Source organism: Rhinoderma darwinii, chromosome 12 (genome assembly GCF_050947455.1).
Source record: "Rhinoderma darwinii isolate aRhiDar2 chromosome 12, aRhiDar2.hap1, whole genome shotgun sequence".
In the NCBI taxonomy this organism is placed as follows: Eukaryota; Metazoa; Chordata; class Amphibia; order Anura; family Rhinodermatidae; genus Rhinoderma; species Rhinoderma darwinii.
Window position 1 is genome coordinate 52,696,689 of NC_134698.1, and position 21,206 is coordinate 52,717,894.

Consider the following 21,206-nt stretch of genomic DNA (forward strand, 5'->3'; position numbering starts at 1 on the left):
AAACATTGTTTTAATTTTTTCACAAAGTCAGGAAATATTATAAATTAGATTCTAATTTATAACATTTCCATGTGCTGGTCTCTAGAGGGAGCAATTCCCGAAATTGCAGCATTGGCAATGTGGTAAAGCAACCTCATTGCTTTATGCTGCAAATTTTGGGTAGACACACTCGCTCTAGTGTCCTCACACAATCCCCCCTCCCTTATCCTGGCTAGTGCCAGGAGAAGGAGGGGGTTGAATCTTCAAACCTCCTACACTGTGTGCCGCCATTTTCTGAGCAAATGCTCAGTGTAGGAGGATTAGATACAGTGGTAAGCAGACAGTATAACACGAACATAATACACACATCACATACACAAACATAACTTACCTGCTCCTGCCGCCTCCACTCCTATACCTTGTGTCTTCGCTGCCTTGAACATATGGCCGGAAGCTGCAACCGGAAGTCGTCATGTTACTGTCCGGCTGCGGCTTCCGGTCCACATGAAAATGGCGCCAGATTTCGCTCTACCAAAAACCTTCCTTTTGATCTGTGTGGGAGCGGTGCATGCGCCGTTTCCACACAGACGGCGTACGCTATAGTGAATGGAACGGCTCCCGTTCGCATTCTCTATGGGGATGTATGTGCCGTATTCCATCTCTGTATGTGTCGTTAATCGACACATACAGAGATAAAAAAAAAATGGCAGCCCCCATAGAGAAGTAAAAAGTAAGAAAAAAGTTAAAAGTACAACACAAATAAATAAAATGTATTTTAATATCATACTAAAAGCAATATTATATAAAAAAAATAAATTCGTGACACCTTCCCTTTAAGAAGCTGATCTATATGTACATTTTCTAACAAACATTCATCAGCTGAATAGCTCTGCCATACACAGGATGTGCTGCAGCAAAGAGGACACCGTTTTGTGATTGCCTGTAGTGCGACATAAAATATATAATCTTTTATACCTCCAGAGAGACATTTCAAAAGGAGAATAGTAGAGCATTTACTTGTTGTAATATTACAAGACACTGCCACATGTAACCTAAGCATTTGACATTTTTATAAAATTTTATTTAATACTACTTATTATTGATTTCATGGCAATGTATAGACATCAGTCACATTCTCAGCAAGCCATTGCTTGGAATAAAATAATAGAGAAACAATATTCAAAAAATCTCTTTATTTCATAGAGAAAACGATACACAGAAGATCAACAGGCAAAAGGTTTGTGGTCACTTGTCAGATTCGGCAATATACTAGTCACGCTCTGCTAATGCTACCAGGTGAACATCAATCTCGGCTTCTGTGAGAATTCTGGAATACAGAAAATATTACACAATTATACACAATGTACAGCAAGTCATAGGATATGACAAGATCTCATTAACAAGGCAGAACACATCACAATGAAACAAGCACAAAAAAAAAAAATATTATTGGAAGAAAGATTCTGCTTTTGCTGTACAAAAAAAACAAACTGCAGTATTACATAATTTTTCATGGATATAGCATAATTTCCAGACAACAGACTTGTGTGTGTGAAAACGTAATTAAAGGTGTCGTACCAGAATCAACAATTATCACCTATCCACAGACTGGGAACCCCCCCCCATAATGAGATTAGGGGTCCCAAACCCCCCATTCCTGCTAACTGCACCCCTCCCACAGTGCGGAGGCGGTAGAGTGCAGTTTGTCATTTCTATAGACTTTAGATTGAGCACGCATGCTGCCACTCCATCACAGCTACATTCAAAGTCTTCCTCACTGCGGTTAAGAAGTGATGAGTAACAGGGGGTTCGGGACCCCCATTCTCACAAATCGGTAGGGGTACCAGTACTGTGGATAGGTGAGAATTGTTTATTCTGGTGCAACGTCTTTAAAGTGGTTTTTCCGCCATTAGAAGAGATGGCACATTGCTAGGAGTGTCAATACCCCCAAAAATCCTCAACGTTTTTCCCTGCTCTGCGGCGCTCCCGGCCGCCTGCTGTGCAAGGAACTAAAACACTGCCCCATTTACTTGAATTTAGCGGTTTTGCAGTTCCTTTCACTAAACCTCTGTTTCTTCGTTTTCAAGAAAGGCTGTGGTCCCAGAGATCAGATCCCCACCAATAATAATGGAACAGAAAAGAACCACCTGACTATTTCCATATGCTAAATCAGAGAACTATTTTTCTTCTTTATGGACAAGACATGAGAATTCAAGTCCCCCCTCCTGCCCCTTACAACCTAAACCAAACTACAACTTATGTACATCACTGCTGTTTGCAAAGATCACGCGTACAAAGGTACAACTCCACATATGAATGTGTCCTGGACTATACAAACCTGAATTTTGGATCCTGAAGAGACACTACACCAACCTCGAGCTCAGAAGGTTTGAAATCAATTGACAGAACGGTGGACAGACAAGAGATGGCCGTCTAAGGGTAAAGAGAACAGTGCAATGCTTGAGAATTTCATGGAATATACACAACCGTACTTTTTGTTTGTTTACATTTTACCTCTATTAACCCCTTTAGGACACAGCCTGTTTTGGCCTTGTGGACACAGCCTATTTTTTCAAATCTGACATGTGTCACTTTATGTGGTAATAACTCCGGAATGTTTTTACCTATCCAAGCGATTCTGAGATTGTTTTCTCGTGACATATTGTACTTTATGTTAGTGAAAACATTTGGTCGATAAATTCAATATTTATTTGTGAAAAACTTCAAATTTTAGCAAAAATTTGCAAAAATTAGCATTTTTCTAAATTTAAATGTATTTGCTTGTGAAACAGATAGTAATACCACACAAAATAGTTACTAGTTAACATCCCCTATATGTCTACTTTATGTTTGCATCATTTTTTTTCACGTACTTTTATTTTTCTAGGACGTTACGAGGCTTAGAACTTTAGCAGCAATTTCTCATATTTTCAATAAAATTTCAATAGGCCATTTTTTCAGGGACCAGTTCAGTTCTGAAGTGGCTTTGAGGGCCTTATATATTAGAAAGTCCCCATAAATCCCCCCATTTTGAAAACTGTACCCCTCAAGGTATTCAAAACCACATTCAGAAAATATTTTAACCCTTTAGGCGTTTCACAGGAATTAAGGCAAAGTAGAGGTGAAATTTACAAATTTCATTTTTTTTGCCGAAATTCATTTGTAATAAAAAAAAATCTGTAACACAGAAGGTTTTACCAGAGAAACGCAGCTCAATATTTATTGCCCAGATTCTGCAGATTTTAGAAATATCCAACATGTGGCCCTAGTGTCCTAATGGACTGAAACACAGGCCGCAGAAGCAAAGGAGCAGCTAGTGGATTTCGGGGCCTCCTTTTTTTAGGAATGTATTTTAGGCACTATGTCAGGTTTGAGGAGGTCTTGTGGTACCTAAACAGCCGAAACCCCCCCAAAGTGACCCCATTTTGGAATCTACACCCCTCAAGGAATTTTTCTAGTGGTATAGTGATCATTTTGGCCCCTCAGGATCTTTTTTAGAGCTAGGGTGACCAAAAAACAGCGATTTTGGCGCTTTAAATTCTTTATTTATTACAGCGTTCACCGTGCGCAATAAATTACGTTTTAATTTATTCTGCCGGTCGGTACGATTACGCCGATACCATATGTGTATAGTTTTTTTTACGTTTTGCAGCGTTTGCACAATAAAATTAAGTTTCTATAAAATAATTTATTTTCTGGGACACTCTATTCTGAGCCGTAACTTTTTTATTTTTTCGTCAAAAAAGCTGAGGGAGGTCTTGTTTTTTGCGGGACGGGTTGTAGTTTTTATTGGTACCATTTTGGGGTAAATGCGACTTTTTGATCACTTTTTATTCTATATCTTGGGAGGGGTGGTGACCAAAAAATAGCGATGCTGACAGTTTTCCGTTTATTTTGTTTGCGGCGTTCACCGTGCGGAAAAATTAACATTATAGTTTCATAGATTGGGTCGTTACGAACGCGGCAATACCAAATATGTGTACTTTTTTTTAACGTTTTCATTTTTTCCCTATAATAAATGACTTATTATAGGAAAACAAAACCTTTTATTTTTACACTTTTATAAAACATTTTTATTAACTTTTTACACTTTATATTTTTGTTTATTAACTTTTCTATTACTTTTTACACTTTCTTTTTTTGACCTGCAGCTCTGATCGCTGCTGGAATACATTTCACTACCTAGGTAGTGTAATGTATTCCAACTGTCAGTGTGACGTCACAGTCACTCTGACAGTTGGTCTACGAGGATCAGCAGAGGCTGATCCTCATAGGCTGACATACATGGCAGACTTGGGGGCCGTTGTCTGGCCCCCGGGTGCCATCACAAGCATCAGAAGCCCCCACGATTGCATGGGGGCTGCTGATGCGCTACAAACCCGCTACATGCGGAGATCGCAATCGAGCCCCGCATGTAACGGGTTAATTGCCGAAATCAGCGGCGATGAGCCGCTGATCGGCAACACTGGTGAGTGTCAGCTGTCGGGGACAGCTGATCTCCAAGTTCCCGATGCACACTGTCGCCGACAGTGTGCATCGGGAACGGCACAGTGACTTTCTGTCACTCTGACAGGAAGCCTATCAGGACCAGCCGAAGGTTGGTCCTGATGGGCTTCTGTCCGTGGCAGACCCGGAAGCCATTGTTTGGCTTCCGTTTGCCATACTAACTATCGGCAGACCCCGCGATTTCGGACGGGGGTCTGCCGATATGTTAGAAACCCCTAAAATTCGGCGATTGCACCCGATCGCCGAATTTAAGGGGTTAATGCGCCGAAATCAGCGGCAAAGGACCGCTGGCCGGCAAGAGGGGAGTGTCAGCTGTCGGCGACAGCTGACCTCCTGGTTCCCGGTGCACACTGTCGCCGACAGTGTGCACTGGGATTAACTCAGTAACTGTACGTCCTCGTGCGGGAAGTAACTTCCCGCAACGACGTACAGTTACGTCCTGGTGCGGGTAGGGGTTAAACCATGTATTCATGAAGTCTACCAGACACACACCAACGATACACAGAAATTGCTCAATGGTGAAAACCAATATATTTTCTATAGGAAAGAGGCCTTCATCCACACCCTGGCCAAAGACATAAGATAACTGTGGGCTAGACATTTATTCAAACGGCAGCTATTTTTTGTTCTGTTCCATCAGTGCCTGCCAAACACCGCTCGTGACGCTTATCTTGAAAAAGAACAATATGATCACGTCTTGGTACAGTTTGGCTGTTCTCAGATTGTTGTTGGATCCGGACCATTTTCATGAAGCCATTAGGACTTCAATATGGCCCAAAACCACATAGAAATGGGTTGTCTTATTAAAAGAAGGTAGAAATGTTTTAAAAAAATAAAATAAAAAAAATAATTATATATATATATATATATATATATATATATATATATATATATATGTGTAAAGAGTGATTACGGTTATTAGGGAAAGTAGGGATCATGAAGGATCACTTATAAAGTTGTGCAGGTTTAGGCAATACTATTGCAGAGTATGGATTGGAAGGGTTGAGTCGGTGTTAGATCCCCTGGTGCTTCCTCATCCTAGATACGCAGGAACAAAGAGGAGATCAGCGCAGGATTCCAAAAAGAAACACCTTTCATGCACAGACTTTCAGGACACGTAGATGAGGATTATATGTATTTTATTGAATAAGCGTCTCTCAAAAAAAAATGCGTTTTGAGTACTTGGGTTTCCTTTGTCAAGTACAAGAGACAGTCATTGACAAAAGGGACCAGAGTTCCCGATACATGTTGTTTCTGATTAAGTCCTCATCTACGCGTCCTGGACATCTGCGTCAGGTCATTCTTTTTGGATTCCTGTCCTGGTCTCCTTTGCTCCTGCGTTATTAAGAGAAGGGTCAGAGGGCCACTTTCCATAAAAAGTATGGGGTTTTGGCACAGGAGTTAAGGCCCCATTCTTTGGCATATCACGTTTCTTCGATTTGTTACATATTTGAAAGTGTGACCATTTAGGAAACTAGTTATTTTAAAGAAAACCTTTCACCTGCCCATACATGTGCCCCTGAGCGCGGCATGTAATAGGAAGGCTGTACAAACCCTGTCTCACATGAAATTATTTTCCTATCTTCCTCTGTTATTTACATATCGGTGCCGTTATATTTGGCACCTGATACGTAAATAAGCCCCTGAACTGTCAATGGAGCGTTTTTATCTAACTAAATGGCAAGGGGGCGTGATGTCTTCGCTCTGACACTGTCCGGCTTGCGCTGTGTTCCCTCCCTACTGGTGGTTCTGCAGAAAGCGCTCTGTCAGTCGTTGTGTGGCCGCATGTGATTGGTGGAGTGGTCATATAAATAGCCCATAAATATCAAAGTGCTGCTATTAAACCATCATTCACAAGCGGTTAAGCAAAGGAAATATTGGTGCAATTGAGAAACCCACCAACATTGTGCATAAAAACCGCGTGCCCATGCTCGCCCCAGCCTCTAGGTCGCGTATGGCGGTTGCGCTCGTTACCATGGGCCCTCGTGTTAGGCCACATTCACAAGGCAGTATTTTGGTCAGTATTTGAAAACAAAAACTAGGAGTGGGTCCAAAACCGGGATGAGAAGCAAATGTTTCTATTTTACTTTTATTGTGTGTAGGTTCCACTCCTGGTTTTGGCTTTCAAATACTGATGCAAAATACTGACCAAAATACTGCTGCGTCAAAGTGTGCGTGCGCATGACAGTGCACCAGCGAAGCGTTAATAGTGTAGCTTGAAATTCTCTTTTTCTACCAGCATACAGTAGGGGGTCGCGGCACCCACCTCAACACTCTGCTCAAATGTCCAATCAAATTTCTTCTTCACTTTCTTTTCCAGAAAGCTGGTGGCTTCGGTCTGTTTCACACCAGCTGTGGTAGCTTTAAAGCCACAGTAATATCCAGCAGGATCACACTTATAAACCTGAGGTCCATTTTCTTCATCAAATCCAATTAGGATCATGCCTGAATAAAAACGGAGAAAAGATGTAATGAAAAAAATAAATAAAATGACAACACCCTAGATTTATGGATACAAAAACATACTGATCATTTCATAATCGTGTAGGAATACTTACAGCAGCCCAATGGCCTCATTTCTGCATTTTGTGTGTACACTTGAGAGATATCAGCAAGTCGTTTACAAAGCATATCGACTGGGATCTCATAGCTATACTTGTACTTCCAGTTGGCAGCTTCATAGCGTGCTCTCTGCACCTGAGACCTGCTGTCCGCTGAAAACAGGGGGATCACATTAAATATCGTTTTATATATTCACAGCAGTGGATAAGGTTTTAAATCCATCATGCAGCAGAAATCAATTTTATGCCATATACGGCTGACCTTGCAGTAAGATACAATCCTGCTAAACCAATCTGCTCTCTGCCATCAGATTAGCGGTAATCCTGCCTTGAGCTGAGTAAAGCTATTCTTTTTTTTTTTCTTTCATAAATGGTTAGAATAAATCAGCATGGTACGCTATTCTGGCTGTCAGAAAGCAAGACAAAGCCAACAGACAAGAACCAAAGCAAGTAAGAATAGAGCCTAATCTTCGACAGATTGGTTGCCAGTGGAGGGCAGCGCTGTGCCCGTAAGAGGTGGTCCCATAATCAATATTTATCACCTATCCACAGAATTTATAAATATCTGATCGTTGGGGGTCCGATCACTGGGACCCCCACCGTTCAGGAGAGCAGGCTTACCTTGCCGTCCCTGGGAGCCCTATAGGAACGGAGCGGTAGTGCGCATACTTGGCCACCGCTCCATTAATTTCTATGGGGCTGCTGAAGATCGCACTTGGAACCCCCATAGAAATGAATGGAGCGGTAGTCGAGCATGAGCACTACCGCTCCATTCCCTGGGAGCTCCCAGGAACGACAAGCTAAGCCCGCTCTCATGATTAATGGGGGTCGACAGTGGTCAGACCCCCACCGATCAGATATTTATCACCTATCCTATGGATAGGTGATACATATGGATTATGGGAGAACCCCTTTAACTGCTCAGGCTTTTATAAAATACACTGCAATGTACTGTATAAGCTCGTCAAGGACATGTATGTCTTAATAGCAGCAGGGATTTATGGATAACTCGGCTTTGTAGGAACGTTGGTGGTGGAGGAGATTAATGCGGCTTACACTTGTAGCTTGTGCGCTTCTAATAATCATATAAAACTTTACAGTTGAAAAATGGCGGACTGTAATAACAGAAGTGTAATGAAATATAACAGCAAGAGATAGTCTTCATACATTACCTGTCATTCCGGTCATCACACAGCCAATGTTCTCCGTTATCTGGAATAAATGGCTCACTGTGTTGCTGTCGAGCAACTTATCCTGCATCTGTACGTTAGAAAAACAAAAAAGTTACGTAGAACACCATCCAATTAGGTTACCCGCAGGACCAAATACAACTTCATTTCACATAAAAGTCTATTTGAAACATCATGTTGGAACATTGTTCTTCCGGAGACTCTTTATTAAAGGGGTATTCCCATCTTATAAAGTGATGGCAGATCACTAGGAAATGCCATAACTTTATGATCAGTAGGAGCTCTGTCGTCCCCCGCGAATCTGAGAACGAAGAGGGCACATCACTAATTTAGCTCTGCAGGCCTTTCACCGTTTATTCCCAACAACCCACTGTACAGGGAACTGCAGCACGGCTTATCCTACCAATTTGCCATTAATTTATAAGATGGGATACCCCTTTTAAGCTCAGTATTATATATGCAGCTCCAGTGGTTTGCACTGCTGTCTTGCAGCACTTTGGTCCTCAGTTTGAATCGGACCAGGGCTGCATGACATCAGTCGACTACGCTATTGATTACGTCAAAATGACGGAACCCTTGCACAACGGAGACAAACGGAAACCATTGGCACCGGATCAGTCACCATTGAAACCTATGGTTTCCCTTTGTGTCCGTCAGGGCTCCGTTCCGAAGGAACGCTCCAACGGAACGCCGGAATGGAGCCCTAGCGCAGATGTGAACGAAGCCTAAAATTAGTCCTTACTTCGCTACTTGAGGATGGCGGCTCGGACTGGGTTTTCCCCTACTGTGGAGGAAAAGGGGACCACCCAAATTTCTCTCTGGATAGCCAAGGTCCATGATCTAATGTATATGGAAAACTTGACTTCCTCTCTCTAATACCTATAATAAGTTTCATAAAACTTGGTATCCTTGGATAGCTAGCAAATTCGGAGTACACCGATCTTCTGGGAGATCCGACCTGAATAGTGTTCTTTCTCCCACCCCAATACGCACCCTGCTTCCCCTCCCCTTTTCATTTTTCCTTTTCTCTCTCTCTTTCGCCTTACACGGGCAGGACTACCTTTTAATTCTCACTTTCTGTACCTCATTGCGGGTTATGCGACTCGATTTTTGACGCTGTACCGAGTTCACATTGTTGCAATGACATACAAGCTTCTCTTCTAGTACGGTTATTCGCCATTTCTGTATTCCACTGTCTAGTATATGCTCTGTTGATCATAGCGTGTGGAATCTATGCTCCTTGTCTTTGATTCTTCCTCTTGTATTATAAATAAAGATTGTTTTCTTTTTAAGTACATTCTATATTCATAGTCCAAGACGTTACGTTCACTTTACTTACAGGGACTTTCTTTTGTGTGACAACAACGGCACAATCCTTGCCCCGGACTGCCACGGATGTGAGGCCTCCTTGGTTGATGGCTTTAAATGCATATTCTGGAAGAAACAGAGAAAATAAGACAGGACATTAAAAAAAAAATGGTGGCGACAACTGTGGTGCATCTACTAAACAACAACATGTACGCTGGCGGGCTACAAAGATGCCTCAAGAACCTCCAAGAGAAAGATAAAAATACGAAAGTGGAAGTTTCCAGTCCTATTCAAATTAAATGGAAGTTACACAAAATAAATCCCGAAACCTTTCAGATTTAAAATAAAAGGCTCTGCAATGTACTTTCCCGCATCAATAGCGCTCGGTTTCCACATCGTCATTTCTGATCCCCTTCCTTCTAAACGTGGACATGGGAATGGAGTGATCTTAATAGGGTAAATACGTTACAAAATTCCAGCAGTTTTATTGCAGGTTTGATGGCTTTTATGCGCGTCTTCGTTGCTTTGAAAAAAGCATTTAAAACTGCATGCGTTTTACAGTGATTTTGTGATGTGCTTTTCGGGCGTGTAGTTATTATCGGTGAAGCGTGGGTTTTAATATGCTTCAAATTTTTCGTCCGACGACGGTGATGCAAAATCACCTTTTTAAAACACGTTTTTTAAAGCAATTATGAAGATCAAAACCGCAACAAAACTACAATACATTTTTTTTTTTTTAAAAAACGCTCTGTGGAAACGCAGTTTACAAAGAGGCTGCAATAAGGCTACCCACAGGGGGGGATACAGCTGAGTAGAAAGAGGAACTCGGGTATGTTCACAAACAGATTTGTTGCAGAAATTTCTGGGACTGAAAATCTATTCCATACATCCGAATTGAGTTGTTTCTGCAACACGTGTGTGGATTTCTGCAAGCCCTATTTAGAGGAACAGGACAGTGGCAGGAATTTCTGCAACAAATCTGCCACATGTGAATATAACGCTAAGGGTATGTTCACACGCAGAGTCAGAAACGTCTCAAAATACAGAGCCGTTTTCAAGAGAAAACAGCCCCTGATTTTCTGACGCTTTTTGTGCCACTCGCAATTTTCGTAGCGTTTTTTTACGTCCCAAGAAGTGTCTTGCACTTCTTTTTCGCAACCGGTTTTTTACGCTGGCTTGGAGATCCTGCTGCGCTTCTGAGGATAGTCCGCCATAACTATGGGAACAGACTACTTCCTGAATTACAGCCATAGGACTTTACGAACACTCAATGTTGGCACTTTATGTTCAAAAACCATTCAGAAAATCTGCCTCAAAATTCCGTTTGGAATTTTGAGGCAGATTTTGCTCTGCCTGTACGGCGATTTTCGCCCGCGTCCATTGAGCACCGTGGGCAAAAAACGCAGTGAAATACGCTTTCTCTGCTCCCCATTGATGTCAATGAGAGGTCAGAGACGTAAACGCCCGAAGATATGGCATGTCGCTTCTTTTTCCCGTGAGACGGTTTTTCCCTTCGCGGGGAAAAAAAAGCCTCCGCCTCCCTTTGAAATCAATGGGAGGCATTTTCAAACGTTTTTTGGTGCATTTTCCATGTCAAAAAAACTCCTTGTGAACTGACCCTAAAGAATCCACTTACTGCACTTTAAAAAAAATAAAAAATAAAAAAAACACGCAAGTTGGTCATTAAGAAACTAATTAGCATAAATCTAAAATTGCTCATAACTTGCTAAAAATGAGTTTTTCTAAATAAAAACCACTGTTATCTACATTCCAGCGCCAATCAGATTATGTAGGAGATAGGACACTTATAATCTGGTGACAGAGCCTCTAAGTAAAGCTAAGCAATTAAAAATAAAAAGTTAATTAGAAAGTTGCAAAAATTGTTATCATACAATGGGAATTTTTATGTACCTAAAACTGGAAAATCCTTTTAAGCAACTATGTACAATGCAAACCTGAGAGAAAAAGGAGAGCTAGTCAGGCACGGGCGCGGCGCTCTCCATTATGATCTATGGCAGTTGGAGACTTTCTCTGGGGTTATGGCTTGCATTATAATGGGGGGTGTATAATAGATTTGGAGAACATTGTGTTCTCAGTTTATTAAATGCCACAAATATATTAAAAGGAAAATCCCTTTCACTTATTTAAAAAAAAAACAAAAAAAAAAAAACAGGCAGGGCGGCGCACTTTCTTAAGATTTTATTTCACTTTCACTTTTCTATAGCCACATAAATAAGACGTCCGCTCTGTTACATCTGCTTTGCTTTATTCACATATTTTTCCTGTAAACGCTATGAGCTCAGTGTTCAGCTGCTTATCTAAAATCTCCAAACAAAACGCTTGCTCAGTCCCATCAGCAATGTGGCAACGGGGGCTTTCACATAGGGCAACGGGGGCTTTCACATAGGGCAACGGGGGCTTTCACATAGGGCAACGGGGGCTTTCACATAGGGCAACGGGGGCTTTCACATAGGGCAACGGGGGCTTTCACATAGGGCAACGGGGGCTTTCACATAGGGCAACGGGGGCTTTCACATAGGGCAACGGGGGCTTTCACATAGGGCATTTTCTTTTTAGGGATGGATCATTGTGATAATGACCATGTGCAAATAGAAATCCGTTGAACGGTTAGAAAATTTCTCTAGACTACACAACTGCATTATATCTCGGTAATATGGCCGCACTGGCCTGTTCGGGGCCCATACTCTACCTCAGTGTTCTGCCAATCGAACACAGGATACATGAGAAAAAAATTGGGGCATGGTCCATTATGCGCCGAATTACAAATAAGCATTGTTCATCCAGAGCCTCCTGACACAGGCAGGACGGGAAGCATCGGAACTGCTGCCGTTAAAGCGGTTTTCTCATCTCTGATATTTGGCATATCCACAGGATATACACCATAAGTGTCCAATAGATGCGGGTCCCACACCTATCTTTTGAACGGGCCTCCCTGACCAGCTTCCTACCTTGTCCGCTCCTCAACGGTCACTGACCGTCTGGTGGATCGGAGTATGGAAACAGCCGAGCTGGCTTGTCCCAGAGGCAGGACCAGCATCTTTTGGACATTCATGCTTATCCTTTAGATATGTCATAAATGTTCAATAAAGGAAAACCCCTTTGTTACCACCTATAGGGCTTGTCCACACACAACGCAATTGCTGCAGAAAATTTCTGCAGCAATTCCATTGAAAGTCAAAGGCTTTCCGCTGCGGCAAAAACGCACCATTTCCCGAGGTTTTTGCGGCAGAGAATGGTGCGGAAATTGCTGCGTTTTTCTCAATGTTAGGAGATGGTGATATCTCCTCTGAAAAACACAGTCATTCTGGCCACTTTCCGTAGCAGGAATAGACATGCTGTGGTCCGAAAAATACGCACCGCAGGTCAATTTCGGCTCGGAAATTTTACGCAGCGTGTGGAGATTTGTTAAATCTCATCCACATGTTCTGAAGTGTTTTTTTCTGTCCAAAACTCCGGCAATTCCACAGCGTGTGGACAAGGACATAGAGTTTTAGCATCTGTTAAAGCTGATCGGTCATATTTATACTGCCCTGACTGTGGACCGATTTCAGTGGTCTGTCACTTCAACAGGACCGGTCACTAGGTCATATAAGTTGAACTGGTTAACTGACCTGAACAGTGCCATCTCCCAGATTCCAGCGCCGTTTTTCTCTTTTTCCTGGACCCCCCCGTTCCAGAGATATGGCCCACTGTTGCGTTGGTTCGCTATATGCTAATTTGCTGTAGTTCGCCAACAGGGAGTGAACTACCCTCAAGCTGCCTCGCTCTAATTGGTCAGCATCAGTCAGGGAAGCTGGCTCCACCCCATTGGCTAACTACAGCAAATTAGCATATATGGAGCCAACACAATAGTGGGCCATATCTCTGCTGGAACGTGGGGGGGGGGGCTCGGGGTGTCCAGGGATAAAACATAAACGTCGCTGGAATCAGGGAGACAAGTCTATTCAGGTCAGTTAACCAGTTCAACTTATATGACCTAGTGAGAGATTCTATTTAACCCTTTCAAGACCAGACTAATTTTCGGGTTTACGCCTTTGTTTTTTCCTCCCCGCCATCAAAAACTCATAACTTTTTTATTTTTTCATTGACACAGCCATAGGAGGGCTTAATTTTTACGGGACAAATTGTACTTTCTAATGGCACTATTTAATATTATGTGTAATGTACTGGGAAGCCGGAAAAAAATTCAGAATGGGGTGGAATTGGGAAAAAACAGCAGTTCCGCCATTTTCTTATGGGTTTCCTTTTTACAGTGAAAATGACATGTTACCTTTATGCTGCGGGTCAGTACGATCGCGGTGATACCAGAATTATATAGTTTTTGTTCCTTTAAAAAAATGTCATATTTTGAAAAAAAACAATAAGGCCTCATGCACACGACCGTAGCCGTGTGCACGGCCGTGATTTTCGGGTCGCCCGGCTGCGGACTGTCAGCCGCAGGCCGCCCGTACATGCACATGGCCGCGGCCATTGTTTTCAATGAGCCCGGACCGCAGAACCGGGCCGTAATAAGACATGCCCGTTCTTTCTGCGGTCCGGGCTCCCGGGCCGTGCACGGACTGCAAAAACTACGGTCGTGTGCACGGCCCCATAGAAAAGAATGGGGCCGCAATTCTCCCGTGGATTTTCGGGGGAATTGCGGCCGCAAAAACACGGTCGTGTGCATGAGGCCTAAAAATGTTTTGCATCGCCAAATAGTGACCCACGTATCTTTTTTACATTTCTGCGTATAGAGCTGTGTAAGGCGTCTTTTTGTACAGGGGAAAGATGTCGTTTTTATTAATACCATTTTGGGGAATGACTGGCATTTTGGGGGGGGTTGATGTGCCAAAAAAAAACAAAACCCCACAAACCAGCGATTTGGCCAGTTTGACCTTTTTTCTCCGCTATTTTCACCATATTGGAAAAATATTTTCATAGTTTGGGCATTCCTAATGTGTTTGTTTATTTTTATATGTGATCTAGGGGTGATTTAAATTTATATTTTTGAAAACTTTTTTTATTACTATTTTTAGCCCCCCCCCCCCCCCAGGGGGCTTGAATTTGCGATCATTTGGCCGCTTATGCCATAGACTGAAATATCACAATATTGCAGTCTATAGCAAAATTAGTGCATTGCTATTGAGACCTGCCACAGGCACAGCTCAATAGCAATATTCCAATAGCAGAGCTTGGAGCGTTCACAAGGCTCCCGGGTGCTAGAGTAATACACCAACTCCCGCAATCTCGATGCGCGGGAGCCGGTGACCGGCCCCCGAATTGAACGGGGCAGTAAAAACCCTTCAGATGCCGGTGGTCACATCTGACACCGGCATCTGGGGGGGTTAAATGCTTGCAATAAGATTTTTCTGATTGCAAGCATTGCTGCTGGGTCCCTGCTGTGCAACAGAGCAGAAACCGGAAGCTACTGCGCCCGCTCAGCTTCTGAGCGAGCGCCATTCTTAAAAACCCTTTCCTGACATAAATAGGGATGTTAGCGACGGGAAAGGATTAATTAAAGGGGTTCCCCCTTAATCAATATTAATCACTTGTCCACGGGATCACTAAAACAGGCTTACCTTGCCGTTCCTGCGAGCCACAGATGAACGGTGCAGTACTGCGCATACTTGGCCACCGCTCCATTTAGTTCTATGGGGCTGCCAAGCACCATCTTTGGCAGCCCCATAGAAATAAATGGAGAAGCAGCTGAGCATGCAAATACCGCTCCGTTCATATGGGGCTACCAAGAACGGCAAGGTAAGCCTCCTTTCGTGATCTGTGGTGGTCCGTGTGGTCGGACCCCAACCGATCAGATATTTATCATCTATCCTGTGGATAGGTGATAAACATGGATTATGAGAAAACCCCTATAATAGGTAATTTACCACAGATTGAGAATTTACATGGTATACTTTTGGCGCACGGCAGAAATGAGTCCAATAATATTCATATATTCGTGCTGCGTCTGCTGCTGACTTACCCCTATACTGTGCATAGAAGAAACGTGTATGTTCACACAAGGTAGATACGCTGCATAACAGCACACAGCATATCCGCTCTGGGCGCTGCAGGGAATTCCGGCCGAAAAACCAAATTGTGGTGCAGTTTTCCGGCCGGAATGTCCACTGCAGAAAACGGCACATAAAAAAAAAAAAAAAAAAAGTTTGATACTTACGTAGCCATGGTGATGTGTCCCTCTGCAGTCTTCCAGGCCGGCCTCCTGGGATGACTCTTAATCCCATGTGACCGCTGCAGCCTGTGATTGGCTGTAATGGTCACATGGGATGAAGCTTCACCCCAGGAGGCCGGCCTGGACAAAGAAACAGAATTCTGGGTAAGATTTTTTTTTTTTTCAGAGTTGCGTTTTTTGCTACTGAATAGTTGCTTTTCCGCCACAAAAAAACCCTGCAACGTCTGCTATCTGTTGCGGGTGTTACCGCCCATTGAATTCAATAGGGAAAACCCGCAGCAAATAAGCAGCAATTACGCAAATACAGTTATGTCAACTGCAGATTAAGAAACACAACCCAGGTCAAATTCTGACTGTTTTTCCGCTCATTTACCCAGCGTGTGGATTAGATTTCTTCAAATCTCATCCACTTTGCTGCTACTGTACAACGCTACATGTGAACTTACTCTAATAGGGAGAAATGGGTCAATAAGCCGCTGGAGGGCGGGGGTAGCGTGAATACACGAATACCATTGGACTCAAGCCTGTAGCTCGGCAAAAATATAACACGTAAATTCTCAAACTATGGCAAATTACTGGCATCAGCGTGTCGGTCACTTCTTTATGATACACTCAGACAGGGCCGCAAAAATATGATCGATACTCTTTAAGGCTGCCCATACACGTGGCAATAGCATGCTGTGTGGCCAAGAACCGTGCAGCAAAACCGCTGTTTCACTGGAACTCAATGCATTTTAACTACGCGTTTTGTGGCCGCGTGGCTCGTAGAGGCAAAGCACAAAGTTGTGATGCGTTTCACCTGTACAAAAACCGCATAGCGTGGTATTGCCACTCGGTTCTTGGCCATGTGGCGCACAACGGCTGCATAGATGGACAGCTTAACCCCTTAAGGACGCAGCCTAGTTTGGGCCTTAAGGCTCAGAGCCCATTTTTCAAATCTGACATATTTCACTTTATGTGGTAATAACGTCGGAATGCTTAAACCTATCCAAGCGATTCTGAGATTGTTTTCTCGTGACACTTTGGGCTTCATGTTCGTGGTAAAATTTGGTCGATATATTCAGTCTTTATTTGTGAAAAATTGCAAAATTTAGAGAAAATTTACAAAAAATAGCATTTTTCAGAATTTAAATGCATCTGCTTGAAAAACAGACGGTTATACCACCCAAAATAGTTACTAGTTCACATTTCCCATATGTCTACTTTAGATTGGCATCGTTTTTTGAACATTATTTTATTTTTCTTGGACGTTACAAGGCTTAGAACATAAACAGCAATTTCTCATATTCTTATGAAAATTTCAAAAGCCTTTTTTTGAAGGTACCAGTTCAGTTCTGAGGTGGATTTGAGGGGCCTATGTATTAGAAACCCCCATAAAACACCCCATTTTAAAAACTAGACCCCTCAAAGTATTCAAAACAGCATATAGAAAGTTTTTTAACCCTTCAGGCATTTCACAGGAATTAAAGCAATGTGGAAATGAAATTTGCAAATTTCATTTTTTCTGCTGAATTTCAATTTTATTCAATTTTTTTCGTGTAACAGAGAAGGTTTTACCAGAGAAATACTACTAAATATGTATTGTCCAGATTCTATCCCCAAAGTTGCGGGTAGTCAAATAAACATCAATATTAAAAATTAAGGCCGCCTAGTCCTAGCACAATATTTTTGTATAGTAACAATGTACCATTACAAAAGGTAACTAAAGTTGCGGGTGGCACATGGACAAAAAAAACGACGGTCGTAATACATGAGGCCCAAGGCAAGATAACTGAGCCCCCCCCCCCCCCTGCAAAGTACAGAAATTAGCTAATCGCAGGGGACCTGCTAACCCCCTTAATACCTGGGCTGTTTTAGGCCTTAAATGGGTATTTTCCACAGGATATGCCATAAATGTCGGATAGACAGGGGGTCCAACCTCTGGGACTCGCTCCCATCTCTATAACAGGGCCCCGTCACACTTTCTCATGCTGTCGCTAGTTCTCGGCCACTGAGTGATGAGATGGCCGGGAGAATGGAAACAGCTGAGCTTCGAGAGTTATGCTGTTTCTGCTACTTACATAGAAGTAAATGGGAGTTTCAAAAACAGCGAGCTATGCCATTTCCACAGCTCCAAAAACAACGTAACGAACGCGCTGCGCTACTGTTTCCACAACTCCCATTCATTTCTATTGGAGTACTCCCGGCCAACTCATAAAGTCAGTGGCCATAGAGTAGCGACAGTGGGATAAGGTAGGACAGGGGTCAGGGAATCTTCGACATTTACGGGATAGTCTGGATATGCCATACATGTCGGAGGTAAGAACATCCCTTTAATGACCAGTAAGGTTGCTATTTTTACAGGTACTGGTCAAACAGCTATCACTTAAATTACAAAAATTCAACTTGAAGGACCTGCGCCTTTTTCCAACCTATATCAAGTGATTTTTGCGTGTGACAAACAAGGCTTTTCTTTTACCAAATGATCGTTCCTGTTTTAGCCATATTGGGAATGGAGTATAAAACTTTAATCAATTAAAAATTATTTTTTTTCCCATCACTGCCGGGAGTTATTTTGATGATAGAACCTGCCCTGGTTAGGATCACGGTGTGGGGGGAAGTTTTTATTTTTCTATTATTTATCTTAAATGTAACTTTATTCTTTTGTGTGTCCCCCAAAATGATTTTGTTAACACTACAACTGCTACTGTCAGGGCTGTGCTAGATCTAGAAAGACAGGGTCACATGTTCAGACAACCGAAAAATCACAGGGACCAATCAAGGCAGTGGCAGCGCTGGGGGTCCAAGCACAGGGGACACTGTTATCAGCTTATTCTCAATGGATCCTTCTAGCATGTAGGGACTTTACCAAGTGGACAACCTCTTTAATGTGGTAAAGGCTATGTGCTCTTTTGCAACTTCCTTACTATTGTGTGTATTCAGCTCCTATGCAGACCTCTGTGTCACTATGGTAACAGAACAAAATAAGATTTTGTCCCTCTAAAATTCTGGTAATATAGCGGACCACGACCGAACACACAAATGCCCAGTTATTATAAATCCACCAGTTTGCCTGGTCGGTCATGCAGTTAAAAATCTTGATGTACTTTTTTTATTCTGATTCTCAGAAAGCTGGGTGATGCCAATACGGCTGCCATCACAGCTCACACACCGGTATCCACCCAGCTTTCTAATTGGCAATTTTGTCTAATTCCGCAGTAAATGTATCAACATCACCAGGTGGACTTCCGATCAGAGATCTTAGAAAGCTGGGTGACAATCCTTGGCAGGAGATGTTATGGTGGCTGCACTGGTTGTCACCCATCTTTTCTGATCAATATTGTCATGGGTACATATATTTTAGCATCTTTTGGATAGAAATGCAATTATAATAATAACTCAGAGATGGTTAGGTCTCTATATAAAGTCACATGAAGGACAATATAACGCGTCCAGACGTCTGACACAGCTAAACATGGTCCATAGGCCGAGCGTGACACAGAAGCTGCGGGTGCCGGAGAGTTACCATAGAAAGAAAGGCGCAGCCACTGGTTACTCACCGACTTGATAGAGTCTCCCTTCAGGAGAGAAGATGGTGATGTGCCGGTCAAACCCCGCGCTCGACCCCCGAGACATGACTAGACAAAGATGCTGCCACTTCCCAGTCTCTCAATGGATCGTGCGGCGCTGCCGAATAAGCGTATGAAAAGCATCATCGCTCTGCGCTGCGCACGCACCTATCACAAGCGGGACTCTTTATCACGTGACCTATAAAAGTATCATACTACCGCCATCTTTAGGTAGGGAAATGTGCCCAACATGTGTTCAAATCGAAAGTATTTAGGTTATAGTATTTTTTTATTGTTCACGAAGTACATTGTATTCTCAGAGTTCTCAAAAGTTATATATGAATTGATAAGTCGTGTGAAGTGGGTGTCATAATATTAGTCGAAATATGCCTAGCACTTATGGAGTCACTATGGCTTGTATTTAATTTGTAGGGGCATTGTGGGGGAACTATGTTGCCACTTATTGTGTGCCACTTATTGTGCTGGGGCACAGTGACTGGCACATTAGAGGCACTGGTTACCTTTTATAGGGGACACTGACTGTCTTTATTATGGGGGCACTGCAGCCTCCCATTTTGCACAATAGTGTTGTGAGAGTAGAAAGGGGTTTTACTGATTTTCATTGACAGGACAGAGTTAGGCCCATTTATTCACATCGCGTTTGTGCTATCCGCCGAGCACTATAAAAACGTGTACCATTGAAAACCTATACAAACGTGTACCATTTTCTGTTTACGCCTGTGTTTTTTATAGCGTGTACATTTAGCATATACTCATGCGTCGGTATACATTTCTGTCCGTTTTTTATCTAAAAAAAAAGTATACTTTTTTTTCAAAGTGAACACTGATAGAAGAAAAAAACAACTGATAGATTTACTGTATGTAAACGGCTACAAACGTATAGCATTCGTCCATTGAGACCAATGCTAAAAAAAGTTACATCACGTATACCTTTTTTGAAGTACAGAATAGCGCAGCAGACTACGCTTTTCAGTACTTTCAAAAAACAGTATCCCAGCGTAAACCATGACAAACAGACCAAACGGATGCTATTTTGGTCTACATTTGACCCATAATAGTCTATGTATACGCCGAGCTATACATTTCAATACTTTTTGAGTGTTTAAAAACGTATACGCCCGGCGGATAGCAGGAACACAATGTGAATGGGGCCTTACCAAACAACACGTTTCTGAACCATATTTACCTTATTATGGGCTACTCCTCGAGGATGTCTGAGGAAAAAAATCAGCCGAGAAACTGTTCATAGCTTGAACTCAACTGCAGTGCGTTTTTTTGATCCGCAAGAGGTAAAACCCACAAGAAATATTGAACATTTTTGCAGTGGAAAACCTGTGTTTCCGCTAAAATAATCGCAAATCAGGAAGAAAAAAAAAAATTTCCGTTAAAAATGTATGAAAAAGTTAGTACCCCTCGGGCTTTGTCATAGCAACACGATCCTCTGTTCTCCGTCCAGGCCGGCCTCCTGGGATGGCGTCTCATCCCATGTGACCTCTGCACCGTCACATGGGCTGCAGCATCATCCCAGGAGGCCGGCCTGGACGGAGAACAGAGGGACGCGTCGCTATGACAACGCCCGTGGGGGGGAAGTATTGTTTTGTTTTTTTCAAGCACTGTTTTCCGCAGCAGAAATTCTGTCCAAAAAACTGCACCACAATTTGGTGCGGTTTTTTTGGCCAGAATTCGTTGCGAGTCCTAGAACTGATACGCTGCGTAATTTTACCTGTGTGAACATACCTTTATTCTTACTAGACGTATACACACATACGTGATAATAACCCTGCAGCTGACGCCTCTGAGGGAATCTGGACAAAAGATGCAAAAAAAAAAGGAAGCCCAATGTATATTGTGCCATATATATACATTTAATAGAAAGCTAAATTAAAAATAGTGAAGAATCTCA

At 42.6% G+C, this 21,206-nt stretch overlaps 1 protein-coding gene across 1 annotated transcript; it reads right to left on the minus strand.

Moving 5' to 3' along the window:
• Window positions 1–1,157: 1,157 nt before the first annotated feature.
• On the minus strand, window positions 1,158–19,424 carry PSMA6 (proteasome 20S subunit alpha 6). Its single transcript, XM_075844502.1, has 7 exons — window positions 19,274–19,424; window positions 9,576–9,670; window positions 8,219–8,306; window positions 7,044–7,199; window positions 6,752–6,930; window positions 2,318–2,412; window positions 1,158–1,306 (listed from the first exon to the last, which is right to left on the minus strand). Exons 1-7 carry the CDS (start codon window positions 19,347–19,349, stop codon window positions 1,249–1,251), a joined length of 747 nt encoding a protein of 248 aa, XP_075700617.1. The 5' UTR covers window positions 19,350–19,424; the 3' UTR covers window positions 1,158–1,248.
• Window positions 19,425–21,206: the final 1,782 nt, after the last annotated feature.